Source organism: Saccopteryx bilineata, chromosome 1 (assembly GCF_036850765.1).
Source record: "Saccopteryx bilineata isolate mSacBil1 chromosome 1, mSacBil1_pri_phased_curated, whole genome shotgun sequence".
Taxonomy (NCBI): Eukaryota; Metazoa; Chordata; class Mammalia; order Chiroptera; family Emballonuridae; genus Saccopteryx; species Saccopteryx bilineata.
In genome coordinates this window covers 248,335,288-248,360,777 of record NC_089490.1, presented here as the reverse complement: position 1 = coordinate 248,360,777, position 25,490 = coordinate 248,335,288, and the positions used below count along the sequence as shown (strand labels likewise).

The following is a 25,490-nucleotide window of genomic DNA, read 5'->3' as shown; positions in this document are numbered from 1 at the left end:
CATGTGGGCATACTCAACGAGAAAGAAAACATGACACTACTTGGGAAGTCATTTCCCGGTAATAATCCCTAAGCGTTTGCAGGATAGTTGGCGTGCCTACCTTGGCCCATAGTGTTTCGTAATGTAGCGCTCATGAAGAGCTCTGCGTTCTCCTGGATCTGCACGTGCTGCCCGGGTTGTCAGATCTGGACCGGTTCCAGGACTGGATGCCACGCCATACCCAGGTGGACAATTCCACTCTGACCTTTAGTTAAGTATCGCTGAATCTAAAAAATTCAGCAAGAAGTCAAATGTCCTTTTGAACCTTGGCTTTTGGATTCTTCTATGAAATCATAAGTCATATCTGTACGGTTAACATTCTGGACAAGTACAGTTTTCCACCCCTGAGGAAACTCATGAACCCTCTACAATTCACTGGAAACAAATATCTATTTTCTGGTAATCATGTTGCTTAAAACTACCCTCCAGTTACACCTCATACCCAAACTCCAATGCTTCTGGAATCTTTGTTAAGAATTTGAGATTAGCCTCACTATTGATTGGAATTTATGTAGGCATAGGAACTAAAATAAAATTCTCCATGAGAAATAAAATGTGAGCAATCACTGACAAAAATTTACTCATTCATTCACACACTCAATTATCAAGTATGTATAGCTTGGAGATTTAGAGGGAAAAAAGTGAATTTTTGATTTATAAACCAAATATAATATTCTTTGAGTAGAATATAAACTACCTTAATGTAGGTACCATTTGCTATTCTCTTGTTAATATTCATGGAATTGATTACTAAACCTATTTTACCAAAGATTTACAAGTACATATTAGAGTCAAAAATAACACTTGGCAGTGTTATGCCCTGATTTCATTGATGAAGACCTCTTAAAATCAAGAACAGAATTAAGATTAGAACTAAAAAAATAGATTATAGGCATAGTTGAGATGATTTCAGGAAACGAACAAGTGAAAATAACATGTTTTAGAATTGTAACTACAGGCACCAGTCCACGTTTCCTGACACTCAGTCTTCGGAACACCAGGTAAGCAACCATAGTTGGTAAGGTTAACAGTAGCACCTGTACAATCCCCTCTCTCTGAAGGAAAGCCCGAACAGGGCTGGCCTAACTGGCTGGAGATTGAGGGGCTGCCTTGAAATGTCTATGTGCCTCTTGCTTGCATCTGTGATCCATGGTTCCACAGTCCAAGCACCACTTAGGTTCAAGAAGAGAAGCCAAGGGTCAATTTGCAGACATGTGTCTAACTGTGGTATCAATCCAAAGAAGCCTGAGAGTCAAAGTCAAGAGAGCCAAAATTCCAGGCAAGGATACGCCAAGAAACATGGGCCAGAATTGGGAACTTGGAAGTAATGACCAGGGTCCAGTGCCCTCAGCTATTCTTGTTTTAGGGAGGGTACAAGGAGAGTGAGACAAATGCATTATTTAAAGGGCCTAGGACAGAGAAGACGGAAAGCAAATCAGCTTTAAAAATTAGCTATGATAGAAATGAATTTTATCTGAGAAAATTTCTAGGAATGGATAGTAGGTAGTAACAAAGGAAACATCATTTGAAAAAAGCTGATGGGTCTTGGCTCTTCCTAAACATATTCTTTATTGACATGAATAGAGTTTTAAGTTTTGACCACTGAAGTCATTGGCATTGAGTAAGCAATCATTAACAGCAGATTTATATAAAATCTAAGAACCTCGACCCAACACTAAGACATTAATCCCCTTCTGAAACAGTTTAATTTGTTGCTACCTAACAAAGCAGAGGCCTCAAGATTTGATTATGACCCTATGAGAATTTAATAGCAATATTGTTAAGTGCAACTTTCTTAGATTGAATTTCCTTGAAATAGACCCAGTGACAAGAGTTCATGTGCAAGTGATTTATGAAGGAAGTGCTCCCAGGAGAAACAGGTGAGGGAGTGGGAGAGGAGGCAGGGCTGGGAGACAAAAGCCGAACAAGAAAGCAGTTTCAGCCAAGCCTCAGCCCCAGGAGGAGTCTGCAACTTGTCGCCTCGGGGATCTCTGGAGCACAGGCTGTACCACGAGTCAGACTTGCCCAGGGCAAGGTAACTGCCGTCATAGCCTTGCATTGGCCCAGACCAACAGTAGCTCTGGGTCACTCTGCACGCACACCAGGTAACTTCTAGCACTCTTTGCTGAGAAGCAACCATAGTTCCTCTTTTTTTTTCTTCCTGATTTTCTTATTTATTTATTTATTTTTAATGGGGTCACAACAGTGAATCAAGATACATATATTCAAAGATAACCTGTCCAGGTTATCTTGTCGTTCAATTATGTTACATACCCATCACCCAAAGTCAGATTGTCCTCTGTCACCTTCTATCTAGTTCTCTTTGTGCCCCTCCCCCTCCCTCTTCCCTCTCCTTCTCCCCCCTCCCCCCGTAACCACCACACTCTTATCAATGTCTCTTGGTCTCACTTTTATGTCCCATCTACGTATGGAATAATGCAGTTCCTGGTTTTTTTCTGATTTACTTATTTCACTCCGTATAATGTTGTCAAGATCCCACCATTTTGCTATAAATGATCCGATGTCATCATTTCTTATGGCTGAGTAGTATTCCATAGTGTGTATGTGCCACATCTTCTTTATCCAGTCATCTATTGACGGGCTTTTGTAGTTCTTCTTTTGAGTAGTCATAGGTACAGGATATTGAAGGTAAAGGACAAGCTCAGGGTCAGGATTCAGCGAAGGAGCCACAGTCACCTAGGGACTTGGGCAGAAGACTGCTAACAGTGGTGGAGTGACAGGTGATTTTCATTTCTGTATGTAAACTTTATTCTATTGAAAATATTTTTACATGATAATATGTTTTAATATTTTTATAAGAATAAACAATAGGTGTTTCTTTTTTTATAAGTTTTTTTTTAACATTTATTTCATTGATTTTTGGGAGAGAGACAAGAATATCAATCTGTTCTTGTGTGGGCCCTGACCATGAATCTCACTGCAACCTCTGAGCTTCGGGACGATGTTCTATCAACTGAGATATCCCGCCAGGGCTCAGTCAGTATTTCTTTTTTAATTTTTTAAAATTTATTTTAGAGAAGAGAGAGAGGGAGAGAGAGAAGGGGGAGGAGCAGGAAGCATTGACCGGTGGGCCCAGGGTTTTGAACTGGCAACCTCAGCATTCCAGGTCGACGCTTTATCCACTGCACCACCACAGGTTAGGTCTCAGTCAGTATTTCTAATCACCACTGAAGTAGTACAACGATAGAAAAAGAAAGTAAATTGAAATCTCTCATTATTCTACTTTGTATCTACTCCCAGAAGTCACCAACATTAAAGTTGTTTACCCTTAATATCTTTACCCACATATATATAAACATATGACATGCATGTAAGGTTTGATTTGGTTTATTAAAATAGTAACAGTATACACAGTACCTTTTATCTCTCTTTGCCCATTCAAAAATATGGCACAGCCCCCCTTTCCAGATAAATAATAAATGTATAAACATTTAACTCGTTTTCAAATAAGAGAAACTATTCAATAACCCAAAATATATTAAATTATTTTCCTATGAATGGTGAACATTAAAGATAGTTTTTTTTTTCCTTGTTAACTATAAATGATGCCACTTATACCTATGTCCTTACAAGCCACTGATTGGCTTTATAGCCTAGGGACTGAAAGTGGGATTTCTGGGGCCAAAAGTACGTATTCTCTAATTTTAAAGAGTAAATAGGTTCAGTTGATGACCTTGCTATCTCCTTCACTGAGAAAAGAGAAGCAATCAGGGGAGAGCCCTCACAGGCTGCCGTGAACAGATGTGTCACCGGCAGGTTGTGCGCCGTGTCCTCTGTCCCGTCAAAGGTGACCCTCCCATTCTCCTCTCCCAATCCAACCTCTAGCCCTACATGACATCCCGTTCTCTCCCTTTCTACTCAAGGCCATTTCTCCTCCTCTAGGACATATTTCCTCCAGCCACGCCACCTCTTTCTCTCTCTCTCTCTCTTATATTAAATCAGTTTTTTCTACTTATTCAAGACAGAAACCCTTAGTGCCATTCATTCTCAACTCTTCATTTTTTTCTCTAAGGCTCCACATACATCATCAAATAAGATTAATTGTAGTTTAATATATATCCAAAGTATTACCACTTCTCACCACCTTTAAGGTTACAGTGTTTGGTAAGCTATCATTTTTTCCCCTTGTATTATGGCCCTCACTACCTTTGTTCTCTTACAACCTGTTCTCAACACAAAAGCCAGAGCTATTCCTTTTAACTTAACCCTTTGAGTAGTATGAACATTCATGTACATCCTCGTGCCTCCTGACTACCCAGAGTACGATCGATTTATTTTAAAAATGTGTAAGGCAACACTTAAAAAAGGCAAATGTATGTTCTTCTTATTTCCATAAATTAGTTATCAACCAAACATGATTTTAAGTTAATAAAACTGTAACTGGGACTAATTTTATTTTTTGAAAACAAACTCCCTCCCGGGGTTCAGCAAGCCTGAAAATAACTCACTACTTAAGAACAGCCAGGTCTTCAGAGTGAAGCCCTACTAAATCTGTAAATCATCTCTCACGTCCCAGTTCCTATATTCTCACCTGCTTTATTCTCTTACAGTGTTTATCACATCTAAATAAAATGTATAGATCACTTCAGATAGTTTACAATTTAATGAAAACTATTTTTATGTTCAATTTTTCTTTTAAATTTATTTCTAAAATTGAAATTTATTGACATGACACTGGTTAATAACATTATATAAGTTTCAAGTGTATAATTGCATAATACATCATTATATTGCATGTGTGTTTACCATTCAAAGTCTAGTCTTTCCATTACCATATATTTGACCCCCTTTACTCTCTGCATCCTCTTCGTACCCCTTTCCTCTCTGCTAACTGCAATACTGTTTATGTGTATATGAGTTTTTGCTTATTGATTACTCTCTGTTTTATATTCCACTTATGAGGGAAATCATATGGTTCTTGACTTTTTCTGTCTAACTTACTTTTTTTAGCATGATATTATTTTTTTGGCTTTGTTTATGCATTTTTCAGAGAGAGAGAGGAGGGAGAGAGAGAGGAGGGAGAGAGGGAAAGAGAGAGAGAAGGGATGAGGAACAGAAAGCATCAACTCCCATTTGTGCCTTGACCGGGCAAGCCTGGGGTTTTGAACTGGCAACCTCAGCATTCCAGGTTGACACTTTATCCATTGTGCCACCTCAGGTCAAGCTAGCATGATAGTCTTAAGATCTATCCAGAAATAGAAGTATTTCTTCCTTCCCTATGGCTGAGTAGAATTAAGATTGATAACTAGATGATTTTATGAAATCAGGACTGGGAAATTTACAAAGTAAAGTCAGTTTTATTTCCACCTATCTGCAGAGCCACTTAAATGTGAGTGAGATTAGTGTTGGCTAAGAATTCAAGGTATGGACACAGTGTCCATGGAATATAAGAAACAAAAAAAGAATGTAGAGTAATGTATAATCATATTAAGAAAATATATCACAAAGGGGAATCATGAGACTAAGATTTTCTAACAAGTCTATGATAAATTTTCTAAAAAACGTAAAGAAAGTATATTAAATATAAGAGGATGTCAGGTGATAATTAAAGCAAACTTTTCTGTTTAAAAAAGTATTCATAGGAAAGGTTAGGTCCAAAAAAGGCAGGCATACAGTCCAGTTAGTTCAAGAGTGAAACTGATCACCAATTAAGTCATTTTTCCATAAAGAAGAAGGGAAAGTCAAGAATTATTTCCTTGGTATAAATTCCTAAAAATTAGCTGGTGAAAGATTATATCATTTTCTGATTATTCATACAGGGATGTTTTTTGCTTGTTTGTTTGTTTATTTGTTTAAGCAAGTGACAGAGAGAAAGGGAGAGAGATGTGAAGCATCAACTGGTAGTTGTGGCAATTTAGTTGTTCATTGCTTGCTTCTTATATGTCCCTTGACTTGGGGGCTCAAACTATCAGGATTGTCTCTTGATTTTTTATGTTCAATCAAGTACTATATTTGTGACTTCCAACACTTTCCCATCTTAAGATACCCAGCTTTATGCTCAACTTTTTATAGAAACTTACATAAGATTTTTTAAAAATCTATTTAATTAGTTTCCTTTTATCCACATTTGCATTTATTCACTATATCTCTCACTCTGTTACTTATAATCTCCCTGAAACAACAGCAATTCTACATTCTGCTTCTTTCAAAAGATTGGTATAGTGAAAAAAAATTAGTTACATGTTCTATAACTAATTAGCTAGATAATCCTAAGCAAACTGATTTTTCCCTTTCTGGACCGTCACTGTCTCAGTTGCAAATGAAGGAGAAAAAGTAAAAATAGAGTTTGGTATTAGATAGATCTTTCAGTTCCATCATTCTATGATTCCACAATTATTCCATAAAATAATTCAAGTAATAAGACCAGACTTTCAATGTTAAATGCCATCTGTTTCTACTACTGCTATAATACATAAGACATTTTTTATTATTTTGGGTCTCATACATTTGAGAATTTAGAGCCAAAAGGTAGCAATCCCTTTGCCTAAATATTAACCTTAGGCAATGTCATTATTAGTGGCAGACTAGAAATATAATCTAGATTTCCTAACTTCCAGTTTTAGTACTCTTCCCTCTTTCCCTGTGTATTTGAAAATGTAATAATGACAAGCTATATGAGCCTGACCATTATTTTGAATTATTCTTTCTTCACCACATGAACATGGTAGAAGACACTGTTATTAGTGGGGATAATTAAAACACAAGTTAGTGAGTATTTGTCACTCTGCACCTCACTGGCATCCTTGATGGATTCAGTCTTCTCCAGCAATACAGAAGTCTCAAAGGTAAAGGCTGAGAACTTGTGTGTTTTCCTATAAGAAACAGTTCTGGGAAATAAACTCTTGCCAGAAAACTAACCCCCAATAATATTCGACAGCACAGAGAGCACACAGCATCTGCTGAGGCAATGACTGGTTTGAGTTTCAAACATTGCTCAATTTAAAACAAATTACCTTCACATTCTATGAATTTTAAGACCTTTCTTAAAACGGAAAAAAAATCATTAAAAATCTACTAAAGATCTTCTCTGTTCTAAAACAAATGCCTGTTCTTTTTACTACCTTTAATATTATCCATACACTAGCACGGAAAATAAAGGATTACCAGAAAACTGAGTGATGGTTTTATGTTACTGGTCGTAAGGACGGAGTCACTTACGGAAAATGTGCTCAAGGGGACCACCACTCTCTCTGTCATTCTGTACCCAAGCTTTTCGCCCTGCCCGCAAGAAACTTACCCTCAGAACTGAGAACAGGGCCTCACCACTTCTCTCCAACAAAGAGGAAATGGTTCGGGTCCAGGCTCTTAGTCTCAGCTGCTTGGGTGAATACAGGGGCCTGATCAGGGTCCCTCCATTACACACCAGCCGGGTGTCTCTCCCTTCCGCCTTCCCAGGGCTTTATAGGGCATATAGCCCATGCGACAGAATATACTGCTCACAAAAATTAGGGGGTATTTCAAAATGAGTATGAAGTGATTTAAAAAAAAAAAAGAAGCATTTGAAAGGGAGAGGGAAAGGGGGAGGGGGAGGGGCACAAAGAAAACTAGATAGAAGGTGACAGAGGACAATCTGACTTTGGGTGATGGGTATGCAACATAATTGAAAGACAAAATAACCTGGACTTGTTGATCTTTGAATATATGTAACCTGATTTATTGATGTCGCCCCATTAAAAAAATAAAATTATAATAAAAAAAGAAGCATTTGATTTTTTTATTATTACTAAACAAGAACATCATAAAAGCAAACGTCAGAAAACATCAGAAAAGTCAAAGAAAGTTGTTTGATTATGCAAATGAGATGCAAAACCAACTTTTATTTCATTGGTGGAAATGCACTAGACAAAGGGCTGAAAGTACTGGAGTATCTGCACGGTCCCTGACCCTCTAATTTTTGTGAGCAGTATATTTCTCTGTCCCCTCCTCCGCTGTCCACTGTAACGCACTTCCAGCCTCCATCGTTTCCTCATGAAAGTTGGGAAATAACCTTCTCTCCCCTCTCCAGCAACATAAAGCCAGCCCCAAATGTCCCCTTTTCCCTGACAGTCACTCAATGGAGTCGGTTTGGAAAGTTCCCGTGGTAATAAAGACAATTCAAACAGAAAAAGAAAAAGGGGTTCCCTCCAAGTGACAGAACCAAATATTTTTAAGACCAAAAAAAAAAAAAATGATGTAAATGAAAACTGGCTCCCAAAACTTTATACAATGATTAATTTCTTCCTAAAACAGCCTTCTGCTGTCATGTTGACACGGCCTTGTGTATTTTCAGTAGGCCTAAAAGGGTAGTGTTTATCAATGAAATGTTCCTACGTACCAAAACTAATTATGCTTTATATTGCTAAATCTGGAACTTGCTTTATTTTTTTTTTTAGGTCTGAGGTTTCCCTCTTTCCCGAATGTGTGGCTTCCTTCGCTGTCTTTCATTCCCCTTGCTTATTTATTTACAAAAGATAACGTAGTCACTTTTTCCCTCTGGCTCTTCTAGTTGTAATTTTCTTTTTAAACCTCAGGGCAATTTTATTTTGGATTTTGATAATAAAATATCCTTTCCTTAGGTTTATTGTGTGAGTTCTGATTCAAATTTTTACTTAATTTAAAAATGCCTTAACAAAAATTCGACCGACAAACTCAAAATGCGAACACAACGTTGAAGATAGCAACAGCTTGTGAGCTAATGGCGGACTTAAGCAACCAGTGAATAGGGCATTTTTTTCCTTACCGTCTTTTTTGTTCTTTTTTTTTTTTTTTTAAGTGATTTGGCCTCATGCCCTGGGTCTCTAGTGGTCAGATGGGGAACTTGTAGGAGGAAGCCTCAGCCAGGCAAGCACCAGGGGCTCCCTGCAAGTGTTCTCAGGTAGCCTGAAAAATCTTCTCCTAATTATGTAAAACTTAGGTGCAGTCATTCAGCTTTTGGATTTTAAACAAAATAAAATTATTTTTATCTTGATGCAAAACCATCTCAAGACTCAGGTCTCTGCCCCAAGGGAAAGAAGAAAAAGGGTCACGTGACACAGAACACGAGCCCCCAAGTTAGAAAACAAGGCTCTTTTTACTGTTCGGTTGAAGTGTCCATAACCAAGCAGAAGAGGCAGTTTGGCCGAACAATTGACTACATTTATGAAAGGAATAAAGAAGCAGAGGACATGCTTTTTATCAGAGTATGTATTCCAAACCCAGAGCTTTCTGGAAGAAATAATAAAATCAGACACCTGAAAGAGAAAAATACAAAAAAAAAATTAATGAAACAGACCATGGTCCTAGACCCTTGGGTCCTTTTAACATATATATCCCCAAACTTTGACAGCTGGCGTTTCTGAAATTCAAAGTACGTACTCAATTTGGGAACTCGGTGCTTTTCTAGCCACAGGATTTTGTCGGACAATGAGAATAAGTCCTAGCTCTGCTATTTGGTATGTTACTTCACCTTCCTGGACTTCAACATATGTATCTAAACTCAATATTCCTGCTCTATCTCATTTGTCGATGACAAAGAACTCACCTGTCTATTCTTGTAACACTTAAATTTCTCCCATAGATCAGATAATCATCGTTGCCTTCCTATGACAATGGGCTACTTTTCCTGTTCTGCTAAGTAATTCTTTTACAAGAACTATTTCTATATCTAGAAGTTGACCGTTGAAACAGAATCTAGCAGTAATTCATATAAATAACAGTAATCTGTTATAAGCAAATATTGAACTAGCACAAAAGTTGCTTATGTATTTGGAGGAAGATGGTCAAAAGGTACAAACTTCCAGTTATAAGATAAATAAGTACTAAGGATGTAATGTGCAATATGATGACTATAGTCAATACTGCTTCATGATATACAGGAACATAGTTAAGAAAATAGATCATAAGAATTCTCATCAGAAGTAGAAATATTTTTATTTTCTTTTTCTTGTATCTATATGAGATGATGGAGGTTAACTAAACATTTTGTGACAACCATTTCACAATATATGTTGTATGCTTTAAATTTATACAGTGATGAATGTCACTTATTTCCCAATAACAGTGGAAAAAATAATGAAAATGGGTCAACTTAGCTGTCGGCCATCTTCCTAATATATTCTTTAGAGTTAAAAAATACTTTTCAGTCAATTGCAAACGACCTGACAGACTTTACTTTTCAATAATTTTAAGTGAGACTAGATGTCTAACAGGGGATACTTGAAAGTGTGCATGTGAATATGCATACATTTGTGTGTGTGTGTGTGTGTGTGTGTGTGTGATGACAGGAATGAGAGAAGTAAGGAGATTTCCCACATTAAGTATCAAATTGCAGAAAATATGAAATTAAAATAGTTCATATATATATATATATTCCCCTATTTTCAACCACAGAAAGTATAGATAAAACAGTAAAAACAAAATCAAGTAAATAAATCCAGGAAATATTGCTATTTTGTGCTATAAAGTAGCAACAATGCCCACAAGTTGACATTTTGGTTAAAGGCAAAACAGTATTTCTTTCCCACAAGTTAATCAACAAAGTATTGCAAAGTCTTTTCTTCCTCTACCTATAAAATTTAAATATATCAACCCAAAATACCCAAACTTCCACTGATAACTAAAACAGGAATAAGGAAGCTAGATGGGAGAGACAATAAGGGAGCCTTACTGATTCTTGAGAAGACATTAATTTTAAAATGATATTAATTTTGATCCAGTATCCTGAGAGCAGTCTCCCTATCCCTTAGGATTTAAGAGATTTAGGGAGATGCTCTCTTAATTTAAGGACAGCTTAATATGTTTTCAACAACAAGGACATGCTCTTCCAAAAGGCACACATTGAAATAAATGGTAAGAACTTTATAAACAACATGCTAAAGGCCCCAGAGATTCAGAAAAGTTTCCCTTCTCCCTCTCTGTCCCACAGCCTCAGCAGGGCCTGCTGTTATTTCTGCAAGTATATTACATCTTTTCAGTATGTGAACGTTGAAAATTCCTATTCCTTTCTAACTGAATGGATATAATCTCATGAATGAATATATCTCATCTCTACTAGCCATTTCATCCTGGGCTGCTTGTTCACCTTCCCAGGCCCTTTTTAAAAATCCTTTCTTCTTGTTTTAATGTATCCTTTTATATTTTCACCTCTAAATTAAGGGCAGTAAGACTAAGGAAGTTATAGTCTATTCCAAAATTTTATCATTGTTTAGGGTGATAGGTGAGAGGATAAAAGCCCTCCATGAGTTCTAGGCTGGGTTGATTTCTAGAGGTGATCTGTGAAATTGGTAGAATTGTCCAGACAGTCGCCAACCCATGGAATCATCTGTGCATGTTTCATCACAGCAATTTCAATACTACACCCAGCTTTTGTGTCTCACTATACAACTCGAGGCTGTCTGCATCTCTGTTTTTAAAGGCTTGTCTTTAATAAAAACAAAGCAGCCTAGAAAATAGGACTTTTAATGTTTTCCTCCTTTTTATACTAAACTATAAACTAAGGTTGATATGACAAATTTACTCACAAAAAAATTAATGATTTTAAAGATTAGTAAAAATTTATATTAGAAATCTTTAAAATTTTTCACAGGAAACCGACAAGGTGAGAGCTAGCTTTATAATAGAACTTTTCCTACAACTTTCCACAAATGTATACCAATTATGAACAGAATCTCGACTTCACTAAATTATTTTTTGAAAGTTATTTATGTAAAGGTATTATTCCACTGAATACTTAGCAGCCAACATAGTTTAATTGTTGATTTTTGGACCTCAAAATCATTCACTAAATAAAATATAGTAAATCATCTATCCAAACTCAATACTGAATCATATATTTTGCGGACAAGTGCTGTGTGTCATTATCTTTAGTACAGCTCAAAGAATCTAGCACTTCGAGCAAGCACTATGTTCTGCATGGACTTCGTCTGATATTTCACTGCCCTGTTAGCTTGCATCCACACAAAACCCATATTATTATGAACTGGTTACTTACTTTGGGAGGTGAGTATAGCAGTTGATGCCCTAAGACACAGAATTGACCCCTGTGCATTCAGGTGAAGACATTCACACAAAGTGGCCAGTTCAGAGGTGCAGGCAGGTGAAAGAACGAGCAAGAAAGGGATGATGATGTCTCACCAGCAGCAGAGAGGAACTGTTACCTCTCCTTGAGCTCCAGGGGCAAGCGGAAGAACTATTATTGCAGGGACTCCAATGGTAGCTGGAGCCTGGGAGGTGGGGTCACCAGGTGGGAAGTGTTCATCGGAGAGAGACAGCCACTGCCAGAAAAGTGAGCTAAAACAAAGAGGAGGAGGCGAGAAAGAAATACCCAGAGTTCTCTCGCCTGTGTTCTGATCTCTGAAAACACCCATTTTTCCACCGACAAAACCAACTGCAAGTAGTGTGTGTTCGGGGGACATGGGTGAAACAGGGATGTGAGCTTGCAGTTGAGCAGAGAAGGGTAGAAATGGATGGGGGGGGACCAATCCAAGAAAAACCAGCACTGCAGATATTGCATTCTCCCAACACCATCCTATTTCTGTGGACAGTAATTCCTAGTTAATAAATCTCCTTTGTCAAAGTCTATTTAACAGAGGCACAATTTGTCAAATAGGGAGAATGTGTGTCAGGTCGAGTTCTTTGATCATTTGTATGTTTCAATAGGAGACACACAGGACAGCAGATGGATTAGGGAAGTCACTGGGAAGTGATTAAAACCACATATAGAAAGAAAATAAGGTGCATCCAGGAGTCTGAGAGCAGAGAGCAGAGAGGAAGAAGAGCAAGCCAGGATGAGCTATCAAAAGGACACAGACTGCAGGAGAAACGGTGAGGGATTGTGCCAGGGACAGAACAGGGAGACGTTGTGTCTTGATCCTTCATGAAGCCAAGGGACAGAAGTCCCAGTTTTCTTCAGCTCTTTCTGTACAGACTAGGAAAACCAGAAGGAAATTTCAGCAGCTTTTCTTTCTCCTCCCAAATCTGTCCATTTGCTTCCTGAGTCCTAATATAACTTTAATTTGTTCATCATAATCATGACAAACGCAAGAATTAGTATTTATCCACTCATGCTCTTTGCAACGTAAATTGCTCTTATTTGTTGGCAACATTGAGCACTGTGCACAATGCCTACCTGGCACATAGTAGATATCAACAAACATGAGCTGTATAAAAATTAGATGCGTGAAAGGGTGAAGCAATGAACACACTATCAATGCTCCTTCCTGTAAGGCATTGCAGCTTTAAAGAAAACATTGTGACCTACCAATTAAATCACAAACAAAAATATTGTGACTGATAGCACGATGTTTAAAATTTTGATCTGGGACACAGGTCTGAGAAACTTAGGGGGCTTGAAGAGAAAGGAGGCATCGATCTTTGGAGGGACAGCTGAGAACACAGGAAACAAACAGAACTCTGGAAACTTCACAGCTTCGTCTGGGCAAGGTTCTGTTTACCATCAGCTGGGAGAGGACGAACAGCAGCTCTGTTGGAAATATGTTAGTGTTTGGTGCCAGGATGTACAGTTCAGTTTCCAGGGATTTTTGGTGATTTATTGTATAATTTTAAGCATTCTTATATAGAATTCTTTTTTCCATCAAATGACCCTTTTCACCATCATGGTCATTTTTCCTTTTCAATAATAGATCATTAAGTCTGCATGAAAGCTAGGAAATAGAAAATGTACCTTAGCTTCAAAATTTGGAGGAAAAAAAGTTTGTATAAGCCCATAGCTAGGCTTTGAAATACCTACCATACTACTTTATGGAAATTTAATATTATAAATTAGAATACAAAAAGCAGAAGTAGATTCTAAATCTCCTTTTCTAGAAGATGCCATAAATTTTCTGGATGCGAATTTATAAATTCAGATTACATACTAAAAAAGTCCTTGAATATTCTGAAAATATGTGGTGTGCGTTGCTTTCTAATTGTTTCTATCTCATAAGCTTTGTTAAAATAGTCTCTTTTGCCAAATATATATCACTATTTATTTAGCTAATCAACTAGTCTTTACTAATTCAATACTAAACCATTTTATCACTTTTCTCTGGCTAATTTATTGCAGCAAAGATATATTATTTTTCCATTTGTAAAGCCTTCTAATCTTTTGTCACTTTTACATTGGCATCTAAGAATGTTAGACTGGTGAGTGGTCAGTGAGAAGGAGAAGAGAAGCAGGGAGGGAGAAAAGAAAATGTAGAGAGAACAGGTGCTTACAAAAAACTAATCAACAGTAGAGGCTCACACCTGAGTTCAAAACTCAGGTGAGAACTCTTTTTTCTTTTTACTAGAAATCCCTAGTTCAAAAAAGTAATGAGATATCACTAATTTTTTTGCCCTCTCTATCACTGACTCTAAGCATCATCTCCAGCTGCATCCTGGGAGGACTGCAAGCCCCACCAATACCTTAAAACTGACACCTTCTGCATCCAAAAGGGACCATGCACTGCATACTCACACCCACTAACCTGTGAGCGCTGCACTGCAGGGTTCACAAATGAGGCCTGCACATATCTCCTTTGTAGAACAGCCTGGCTGGCTTCGGACCTGACTCGGTTATTATCTGAATCAGGTTACTGACACTGCCAATAACATCACACATAATATAACACACATCTTGTAACTGAACCACAGATAGTGCCCAGGAACATAAAGAATCCAGGAACCACATACTTAAAATGTAAACTGCTCAAACAGAGCAGCTACCGGGGGATCTGCAAGTGTGGAAGGCGAACCACTTCACTGAGATTAAATAGCCACATTTTAAGATGCTGCAATGGCTGCTGCCATGGCCTCGCTTTTAAAAGCCTCAATCATTTCTCAAGGAATCACATTTAACAAAAGGCCACCTCTAGTTCCCCCAAAATCAAGATTTAGCCTAGTATTACTGGATCTGCTTAGGGCATAGAAAGAAAGCATGCCTTCCAGAGGTTGGAAAAAAAGAGAGAGAGAGAGAAAAAAAAAACCCAGCCTTTTAGAATGAGTAGGTCCTACTCTAATCTGAAGCTTGTACTGTCCTTTTCAAATCACTGCAGAGAGACAATTAATAAAGGAACCCATTAAGACTTGATTATTGCTGCAAAAAAAAGGAAGGTAGAGTTTCAGTCCTTTGAAGTAACTGAGAATGATTCAGGCCTCATTACAGAGATATAATCTACATTCATACATTTATGTTAGTGATTCAAATCTATTGGGAGAGATTGAATTCCGTTAAATAGAGCATCTTTCCTGTGGAACTTTTCTCAGGCTTTCTCTGGCTAACCTAAGAGGTGACCTAACAATGCAAAGCAGTGGAGTATTTAGGGATTCAACTGTGCTATAAAAGAAAGGCTGTGCAGAAAAGAAAAAAGAAGAATGAGATATAATCTAAAAAGCTATGTCAGCTTTTCCTTTGGGCTGTTTTGTCAATGCCCTTCCTGTCATCATGCCGTACAGAAAAGTGGAGAAAGGGCTCTAGAACTTTTAAGCTGTGCACCTGCTGCAAAACAGATTTTAACGTGGAAGTTTCAAGGGCATGTTTAACCCCATTTCAGATAGAATAAAACTAAAGAACACTTCTAACTAAAGATCTGAATAGCTTCTTCCACTGGCAAAGAGAATGGGTGGATAGGTGTGTGGGGTGGGTGGGTGTGGGTGTGGGTGTGAGAGAGAAAGACTCCCTTTGGGGTGGGGGTGGGGTTTCTCTTGTAAGTTAAAAAAATGAAAGGATCTCAAGTGGCATCAATAGGGTTGATGTGCAACATAAAGAAACCTCAAAATAATAACTTCTTGTGTTTTGAATTTTTTACAACAGAATTTTATTGTATGGTTTCATCAAACATAATTAAAAAAAAAACATGTAGTTTTAATTAGTCATCAACTCAAACATTTGGATTCTGCTGAACAATTGGGCTGAAACTCTAGTCCCTTAGAAACACTACACTCCTTTTCAGGCATTTGTCACCTCAAGTAGAAAACTGTCAACCAGAAAATTAAAATTAGCATTGTGTGTTTATTTTTAAATATCCATGCTGTCATGGAAGAGCAAGATTTGTTTGATGTATGCTTCTTATGTGCTTAACTCTCAAATTAGTAGCTACAGAAATAAGGGCTAATTCTATTAAATTTAAAATTTTTAAATATGGTATTTGTTTACCATATTGTCAAAATCTTCTGAATAAACATTGCAATGGGCTATAAATAATGCAATTTAAAACTCTGATTCTAGCCCTGGCCGGTTAGCTCAGTGGTAGAGCGTTGGCCTTGCATGCAGGAGTTCTGGGTTAGGGTTAGATTCCTGGCCAGGGCATACAGGAGAAGCACCCATCTGCTTCTCCACCCCTCCCCCTCTCCTTCCTCTCTGTCTCTCTCTTCCCCTCCTGCAGCCAAGGCTCCATTGGCCTGGGCACTGATGGCCTCTGCCTCAGGTGCTAGAATGGCTCTGGTTGCAACAGAGCAATGCCCCAGAGGCAGAGCATCGCCCCCTGGTGGGCATTCCAGGTGGATCCGGGTAGGGCGCATGCGGGAGTCTGTCTGACTGCCTCCCCATTTGCAACTTCAGAAAAATACAAAAAAAAAACAAAAAAAAAAACCAACCTCTGATTCTAGTATTAAGTGGTTCTATTTCAAAGGCTCTGAATGCACAAGAAAATATAAGAGCATACATGTAAAGTCGTTTTTTAGGTCACTAAACAATATAATTGGGCAATTCTTGACGGCCATCTCAAAAGCGAGATTTTTTAACTTCTTTGTATCTCCACTTGTTCGCAATGGAATATTAAGGCCAAATACACAATATATGGATTCTGACTTGTTGTACAATCACAAGCTCTTCTTATTAGTCCCTTCCAAAGTACAGTTGTAGAGGTCAAGATCACTTTCAAATGATCTTCTTGAAGTGATTCTTCTTCTTCTGATAACAGCTTAAATATTAGATTGAACCATATGAAATTGTCCAGTTTTATTTTTTAGGTGAAAAACCATAAAACATTGGCAACTGCCTATGTTACAACCTAACACAAAAGTCCAACTGCTTTACAGAATAGAGACACTTCATACATATACATCTTTAGCCACTCCTTCCAGGCAAGCTTTCTCTAGTCTAAAGTAATTCTTAAAGAAGTGATCCTGTAGTAATTGATACTTACTCAAATTGTAATGGCTGACCACAGTATTTCCTCCTTGTGACTCTTAGTTCTTGGCGAAGGCTTCCTAACTAAGGACCTGGTTCTGTCTATACCTTAGACTCAATGTTTCTGGTAGCTATGAGGGAGTTGTGGGGTGGTCGGTGTGCAGTGTGAGCAAAACAGAGACGGGCAGTGCCGTTACCTTGTAAAACAGACCCCTTTAAAACATTACATTTGAAGATAGGACTTGCCCTTTATGACAAAGTGCAAAGGAAATTGCATACAAAAGACAACAGCAGAGTATCGGCCAAATTTTGTGTGGTTAAATCCTCACAATCTCAATAAAGTGCTTTGAAGTGCACGAATGATTCAGGCAACGGCTCATGTTAGCAATTACAAACCCGTCACTGGGGTCCCCCATTTCATTTGCGCCCAGTGAGGCGACTTTTAAGGGTGACGATAAATCTCCTTGAGCTTAAAAGGCAGAGAGGGCCAAAGTGTGAACTCTTTACTTCAGCAACGGAAGGGAGAAATCAGTGATTCATTAAAGCAGGGACCTCCTTGGAAGCTGGCAGGGGTGGAGGGAAGGGAGTTAATTATGTCTCCCTCTCTGCACTCACTCAGCCCCGTTTCCAATCTGTGGGGCGGCAGGGCGAGTCCCTCAGCATCTTCCGCTTTCTGCCCCAGCCCTCTCCTCCTCCTGGGAGCGAGGGGGGAGGAAGGGAAAGAGTCTGCTGAGCACTAGGCTCCAGGTGGCTCTCAAGTGCTGCGCTGCCAAAAGGGGGGAAAATCCAACGTTGGAAAACAAGTGAGAAAGGGGCTCCCCCAGAGGGGATTGGTTCAGGCTGCAAGGCAGCAACGTTGGGGAAGCCCGAGGACACGGTCTGCACTGGTGGCCCGTGCAGGAGCGCAGGGGAGCGCAGGGGAGCGCAGGGCCGCCTGGGCAGCGATCGGCAGGAGCCGGAGGCGCAGCGGGTGGAGCCTGTGCACGGGGCTCCGGGACAGGACACCGCAGTCCCCCAGCCCGCAGAGGCGGCGTGCTCCCTTCCGCGGGCTCCCCGGCTCCCCACTCTCGGCCCCCTCCCTCCTCCCTCTCCCAGGCGTTCCCAGCAGCCCGGGGTTTCAGATGTCCCACCGCCGTTTGACCCCCTCCCCCTGCTTCTCCACCCTGCAAATGAGGTTTGACCAGCAGAGGCAGAGCCCACCTCTGGCTCCGAATCACTGACATTTAGAGTCCGGGCTTCAACCTGTTTACAAGCCGGCTTTCCAAAGAAGGGGAGGGGGGAGGGAAACAGGGCCAAGCAAAACAGCAACCGCCATCCCCCCCCAAACAAGTAGTGACTTTGCGCAGGCTGCACATCAACAGGCACCACCAAAAAGAGAAAGCAAGAGGGAGAAGGACACAGCGGCGACCGGGCAGCTGCCTCCAGCCTGCCCACCCCGAAGGGACGCGCCGTCCGAGCCGTCCGGCGGGCTGGAGCTCCGCGGAGGGGGACCGGCGGAGCCGCTGCAGACGGGCGCGGAGCTCTGCCCCAGCCCACCCCAGCCCCGTGGGTTTTGTTCACCGTGCTGTCATCTGTTTTTCGGACTTTTTTTTCCTCTCTGTCTCTCTAGCATGGTGAAGAAGGGGGTGAAGAAGAGAACAAAGTAACCCCTGGGGGAGTGAAGATCTCTGGTGACCAACAGCACCCCTGCCACCAAACAGCTCCGGCTACTGCGGCCACCCACGTCCGCCAGTCCCCCGGAGACTGCAGAGTCTCACGGCGGGTCCCCCACGGAAGCGAGGAGAGGCAGCGGCCCTTCCGAGGAGTTATGGATGGTGGCGCATTCACTTCTGGCCAGATCCGCACCCAGAGGGAGCTAACCAGTGGCCGCCACCTCCAGCTGTCTCCTCGCCTCTCACCGGGTCTCACCCTTCCAGTATGTTCCTTCTGATAAGACGATTTCCAGTGCCGAGAGTGTCGGTACAATGTGGAAATGGATACTGACACATTGTGCCTCAGCCTTTCCCAACCTGCCCGGCTGCCGCCGCTGCTGCTGCTGCTTCTTGTTGCTGTTCTTGGTGTCCTCCGTCCCTGTCACCTGCCAAGCCCTTGGTCAGGACATGGTGTCACCAGGGGCCACCAACTCGTCTTCTTCCTCCTCCTCGTTGTCCTCCTCCTCCTCCTCGTCCTCCTCCTCCTTCTCCTCTCCCCCCAGCGCGGGGAGGCATGTGCGGAGCTACAATCACCTCCAAGGAGATGTCCGCTGGAGAAAGCTCTTCTCTTTCACCAAGTACTTTCTCAAGATCGAGAAGAACGGGGAGGTCAGCGGGACCAAGAAGGAGAACTGCCCCTACAGTAAGTACCCGCCGCGTTGCCTCCAGTCATCCGCCCCCACCCGCAAGGGGGAAATCTCTTCCACATGTGGCCAGCTAAATATTTACGTCCCCAACCCCTGTAAAATGATTAAGTGGAATACTTTCACACTAAACCACCCCCTCCCGTGTATACACTGCGCTGCCGCATCCCTCCCCGGGGCGCTCCCTGCACATGCCCCGCTCCTTGTCACCTCTTCCGCCCCGTCTCTCGGCTTGTCACCGCGGGACACCCGAGAGTGGCTGCCCTGTGCGGATGCTCCTCTCGATCCCCATTGCCCTTCCCTACCTCATCCTGAGGTCCCCTTCCCCTCCCTTCTGGAAATGGCCCAAGTAAACACATTTTGTTTCTTTTCGCTGGCAATCTTATTAAGAGTTTTGGGACAGTTTCCTCAAGCTGAAAATAATTATCCTCTGTCAATTATAGGCGTTTTATGGAAACTTTATTTTAAAAAGAAAAGTCAATTCTACTCTCTCCCTACCCCCATCCGTTTACCCCACCACCTCTCTAGATAGGAGCGAAAGCACTTTTCTGGTTTTGATTTGGGGGGGGGGGGGAATCCCTCCTGTTGGCTTGAGTGATTGCAGTCCATGAAGTTCGCTTTTCCGGCACTACTGCTATTAGTCTTGGGCCTGCCTTCTCTCTTGGTAACATGATGCTCATGTCTGCGTTGTCAATAGCATATGCGCTGCTTTGTGGTGTCCCGTTGTACTGTTTCTTCTGAAACCTCTCATATTGCAGAGCCCTACTACTACAGCATTGTGAACATCTGGGGCTGGATTCACACAGACCTCACACAAATTCCATTGTCATTCTTCTATTTTCAAAGTAAAAGTCATAAGTCTGTTTCCATGGCTGTCATTTACCCCTTAGGATGAGGGTTTTCTCCTTAGTTCAAATTATGCCCTGAATTTATTTATTTCCTTCCTTCCTTCCTTCCTTCCTTCCTTCCTTCCTTCCTTCCTTCCTTCCCTCCCTCCCTCCCTCCCTCAGTCCTTCCTTCCTTCCTTCCTTCCTTCCTTCCTTCCTTCCTTCCTTCCTTCCCTCCCTCCCTCCCTCCCTCCCTCAGTCCTTCCTTCTTCCTTCCTTCCTTCCTTCCTTCCTTCCTTCCTTCCTTCCTTCCTTCCTTCACTCCCTCCTCAGTCCTTCCTTCCTTCCTTCCTTCCTTCCTTCCTTCCTTCCTTCCTTCCTTCCCTCTCTCCCTCCTCCCTCCCTCCCTCAGTCCTCCCTCCCTCCCTCAGTCCTTCCTTCCTTCCTTCCTTCCTTCCTTCCTTCCTTCCTTCCTTCCTTCCTTCCTTCCTTCCTTCCTTCCTTCCTTCCTTCTTTCCTTCCTTCCTTCCCTTCTCCAGCTCTTTTGCTTCTGTCTTTCTTGCAGGGGTGTGAGCTGGGAGAAGGAGGGAGAAGGGGAAGAGGAGGGGTGGATATTGTGTCTCTTTTTGAATTAGTCCAGCAAAGCCAGATTACTCTGTTGGCTTCCTTTCCTAGTTACTTTCAAGTGGTGAGTCTTATTCATCCTCTATTGATTGCTATTTGAAAGGCTCCCGAGGCTATGTAATGGCACACTGAAGATAGTAGACAAAGACATTTAAACATCTTTAATGACCATTTAGCATGATCTCAATGGTACTTTCAAGTCACCTTTTAAAGAGACCTTTTTTGTCAGTTGTTGGGGAATTTGAAACATATTTGCCAGCTAATTTAAATACGTGAATCATACATTTCAAAATTCCTTGGCCCAGAAGGTATCTGGCACAAAAGGGAAAAACAGTTACCAGAACTTAGCATTTTCTTTTTAAGTAAAGATTGACAAGAATTAATACTTAGTTTTCTTATTTGAGGACTAGTTGAACATTAACTTCTATTCCTCCTCAACTGCTGCTTCCATTTACTAAAATTAGTAATATGTTTAAAGTAAAATTAGCGATTATTCAAAGTAACAGTAGTTGTAGAAGGTACTCATTTTATGTTTAATACTAAAGATGTTAAAAGCCCATTGCCCATATATTTTTCCCATTCTGATTTATAAAAAGCAGCTAGAATAATGTCATTTATGATAATGATTTTTTCCCATTGTTACCTGAATTCATTAAACACTGTACATAGATGTTATAGTTGGTTTAAAAGTTGATACCTTTGTTCACTTTTAAGCAATAGCTGTGGTATCACCCAGATAGGACAATGGGGAAGAAATGGTTCCCTTACTGGAGACTGAGTTGAGAGTTTCAAATAAATAATACCCAAGGACTGAAATTCTTGCTTGTATTTTAGTTCATGGAGATAACTTAAAGAAAGATGATAATTTAGAGTGCTACTCTTGAGCAAACTTTCTTCTTTTCTTTTTTGACACTATCTTGATTTCGCTATTGCTATATTTTAAGTGTTTTTAAACTGTGATATAAGGACCAATCTATATTAGTTTGTTTATGCAACCTAAATCAGTATTTTCTAAAATAAAGATCACCATGGGATTAATGATTTAGTAAGATGATTTCCAGTGTACAATTTAATTATATATTACAGTTAAGAATTATCTGCAAAGAGAAAAGTATACAACCTTCACTGCATAGAAACAAGCATGGTAAATTTCCATCCTAAATGACCAAAATATACTAATATCTCTTCCAGATGATAAATTATACTAATAGTTCCTGTTAAAATTACAATATCTTCTATAGTAATGCAGTCTTAATAAGTGGCTAGAAAGGGAAGGGGGTGGGTCTTACTCTGTTAAATAATGTCAAGCCATAAGTAATTTAGGCTTTCCAAGAACATCTGTATGAAAACATAGCACGTGAAAAGTAGAGGCTGAAAAAGCCTTAATTTCACATGTGGCCTGGTAATCAGACACTGCTCCAATTTCCAGCTGGACTGATGCAGCTGAACTACATGGTATCATTAAGATATTGTCTAAATGTTGCATAATTACACGTGAACAAACTCTTGCCATGCCTACAGAGGTGACCAGCCCCCCAGCCCCCCAAATGGTAGCCTGTTAAATATTAGGGTATTTAACCTCTGAGGAGTGTCAGTTCCTTGTCCAAAAACCACATTTCAGTAACATTTTCCTAAACAAGTTATTAATTATTCTCAATACACTGAAGCTGTTCTTCTGAGGTTTGCTTATTTGAAGCTTAATTTTCTTTGTTACTTCTGACCCTAATATTATTGCTGCTAAAATACAATAACAGCTTATCTAAGAGGTTACATGTTTGTGATGTCCTAGGTTATTAAATCACTGTTTTACTGGCTTTTTGCCAGCAAAATGTTCACACAAGAGAATAAGAAAATCTCCCACGAGTTTTGTAAAATCATTTTTAACTCCAAAGCTGGTTCCAAAAATTGGATGGTTCTAAAAATATTACTCATTAAAGAAACTCTCCTCAATTTGAGTGATTATCATAGTTTCTCTTATTTGGGGGGGTATTTTTTTTCTTAGCCATTATAGAATAGTAGAATAAAGGAGAGCAGAGATGAATTATGTTTCCCCTGTTAGAAGTCTGAGCAAGCTTGAATAATTTAGAATAGCTGTGGTGTATCTGTCACTAGATATGCTCGGGCTCATTTAGGTTTGTTTTATCATTCTTTACATCTAGAGCTTTGCCCTTGAAACATTACCACTCGGCTCCAATTCTGGCCTCCTAGAAAGGCTGCATACAGCTGTTAGGTGGTGCCCTTGCAACCGGGACTGGTGGACTTATTTCTGAATGTGAGTGAAACAGCTGTGGGCTTCTCCTGTGGTTGTCACTTATAGAAAAGGGGAGTCTAGTGCAAAGAAAATGTATCCCTAAACCTGAGACAGCCAAGGATGGACAGTCTCACAATGGAGAGCTATTGCGCTTATGATCTTTCTGGAAAAGGAGTACGGGAGACAACACAGAAATTGGTATGTACTGAATATGTAGTATGCACACTATTTCTTTAAATATGTATTTAACACTCATAACAGTCCTATGATTTAGATAGAACCATCCACATTTTTTGAATATGAAAACTAAGCCTGAAAAAATTTAAATTACCCAAGGTCATCAACCAGAAATTGGCAGAGCTGGGATTCAAGCCTAAGTCTATTGGGTTATATCACTCTTTATTTCTTCCACTTCTCTGCTACTAGTGACACTGACACCAGCATATTAGAATTAGATACCCCAGAAGTCTAAAAAACAAAGTACCCCAACATATAATTACTTCTTACTATGAATACAACCAGTTCTTCAGAAGGAAATTGGAACAGTAGTAAAATGATGGTGGAACGGATATGAACTATGTCAAAGGTATCATTGCAGGTGACTCTCTTGTATCAGACTCTATTAGGACATCCTCTAGGTGAAGTATCTTTTTGGATATTATGTGTGGGAATATAATTGCTTATGAGCACTCCAAATATACATTCATCAGACTCACTCATTTCAACAGAGAACATTAGAAATATATGACTATTTAAGAAAGCTCCATGAATGTCATTGTATATAGTTAATTGTTTACAGCTGAGGGCCACATGTTTAATTGTTTCCATGTATAATAAAATAATTTGATTGTAAATAAATACCGTGTGAAAACTGGACTGTTGCAAAATCTTCTGATATATGATTCTATGAGGAGCAAAGTCTTAGAGGCCTAAAGATAGATAGATGGATAGATTGGTAAATTATTGATGATAGATAGATAGATAGATAGATAGATGATAGGTAGATAGATAGATAGATAGATAGATAGATAGATAGATAGATAGAAAAAGCTTTAAAATGAGTCTGCAAATCAGAAAAGCACTTAATACATAAAAATGAAAGATTATTGTCTAGGATTAAAGGTTTGTATTAGTACTTTTAATCAAGATGAGAGCTTATTGTAGGAACATCAATAAAATGAGAAAATAATTATTGAGAAAAATAGGGACCTAAGTATTACCTACTAAAAATTAGACAATAATTTTCTGGGAAGAAAACCAGTATACATCTTAAGTTTTCCCCTGGTGTCTTATTTAAGTTGTGGTTCTTTCTAGGGTTTGGTTGTATAATTTATAACCGGCAGCATTTAATCACAAGCATTGAGGATTTATGAAGGTGGAAGGCACTGCATTTAATGTTTATGTGACACTGGTCCTGTTACCTTTACTGCATTTCTACCATATGGACCCTCCACTTTGATGGCTTTATCATAAATCCATTAAAAATTCACAATTACAGAGAATTCTCTCTTCATAGACCTGATTTATAACCATCTACCTGAAGAAACCCAAGAAAACAGCAGAAATCACATGCAGTATTGGAATATGAGAATTCAGAGACACTGATCCCTAGGTCTTAGGAGATCTATTTCTCAAAAGTATGGACCACTCTTTCCAAACAGGGTTTTTTAAATGATGTTTAAGCATGAAATTGAAGAGAAGAATCATATCTTATTGAACAAAGGAAACCCCATTGTATATGTGTTTCTTGTACATTTTTTTTACCTTCTAGTTTAGAGTGGAAAGTCATATTCCAGTTCACATTTTCAGTGTTTAATGAACTTTTGGGAGAACATGAATGAGCACTTTAAATTCCTGCACAATTACCTTCATGTTCAGAGGCAAACCCCATTTATTATCCAAATGTCTGACTTTCCACAAGCCACAATGCTGGAAAAAATGTTGACAGCTCATTTGAGATGAAGCTAATGTTCCTCACATTTATGAGCTGCCTATGAATATCTACATCTTTCCTAAGCCTTAAAGGTCTATATATACTTATCCAAAATTGTAGTACAAATGATATTTCTTTATTATGCTTCAGAAGGAAGATTAATGCATGTGTATTAGTTCAAAGTGATTTTAATCTATCTTAACATTAATTCTGTGAACTTTGCAGTGAAGAGTAATTCAGATGACATTTTTAGTATTACTGTTCCAACATTTGTCAGCATTAATAGTTGATGTTTGCTTAATATAAGTCAGTAAAATATTAGCATTTCCGTCCCAGAAATTAAAGTTCTCCTTTAATTTTCCAGTAGAAAAGCACATAAGATTCTCATTTACATA

At 39.6% G+C, this 25,490-nt stretch overlaps 1 protein-coding gene and 1 long non-coding RNA gene across 2 annotated transcripts in view; one reads left to right on the top strand and one right to left on the bottom strand.

The window, feature by feature from the left end:
- Positions 1 to 25,490, bottom strand: part of LOC136320357 (uncharacterized) — a 417,937-nt gene that overhangs the window by 11,687 nt on the left and 380,760 nt on the right. The gene's annotated exons all lie outside the window — the stretch shown is intronic.
- The window catches only part of FGF10 (fibroblast growth factor 10), a 95,850-nt gene continuing 88,703 nt past the window's right edge, over positions 18,344 to 25,490 (top strand). The window contains exon 1 of the mRNA XM_066240626.1: positions 18,344 to 19,459. Within this exon, the coding sequence (XP_066096723.1) occupies positions 19,090 to 19,459 (370 nt within the window). The 5' untranslated portion in view covers positions 18,344 to 19,089. The remainder of the gene's footprint in view (positions 19,460 to 25,490) is intronic.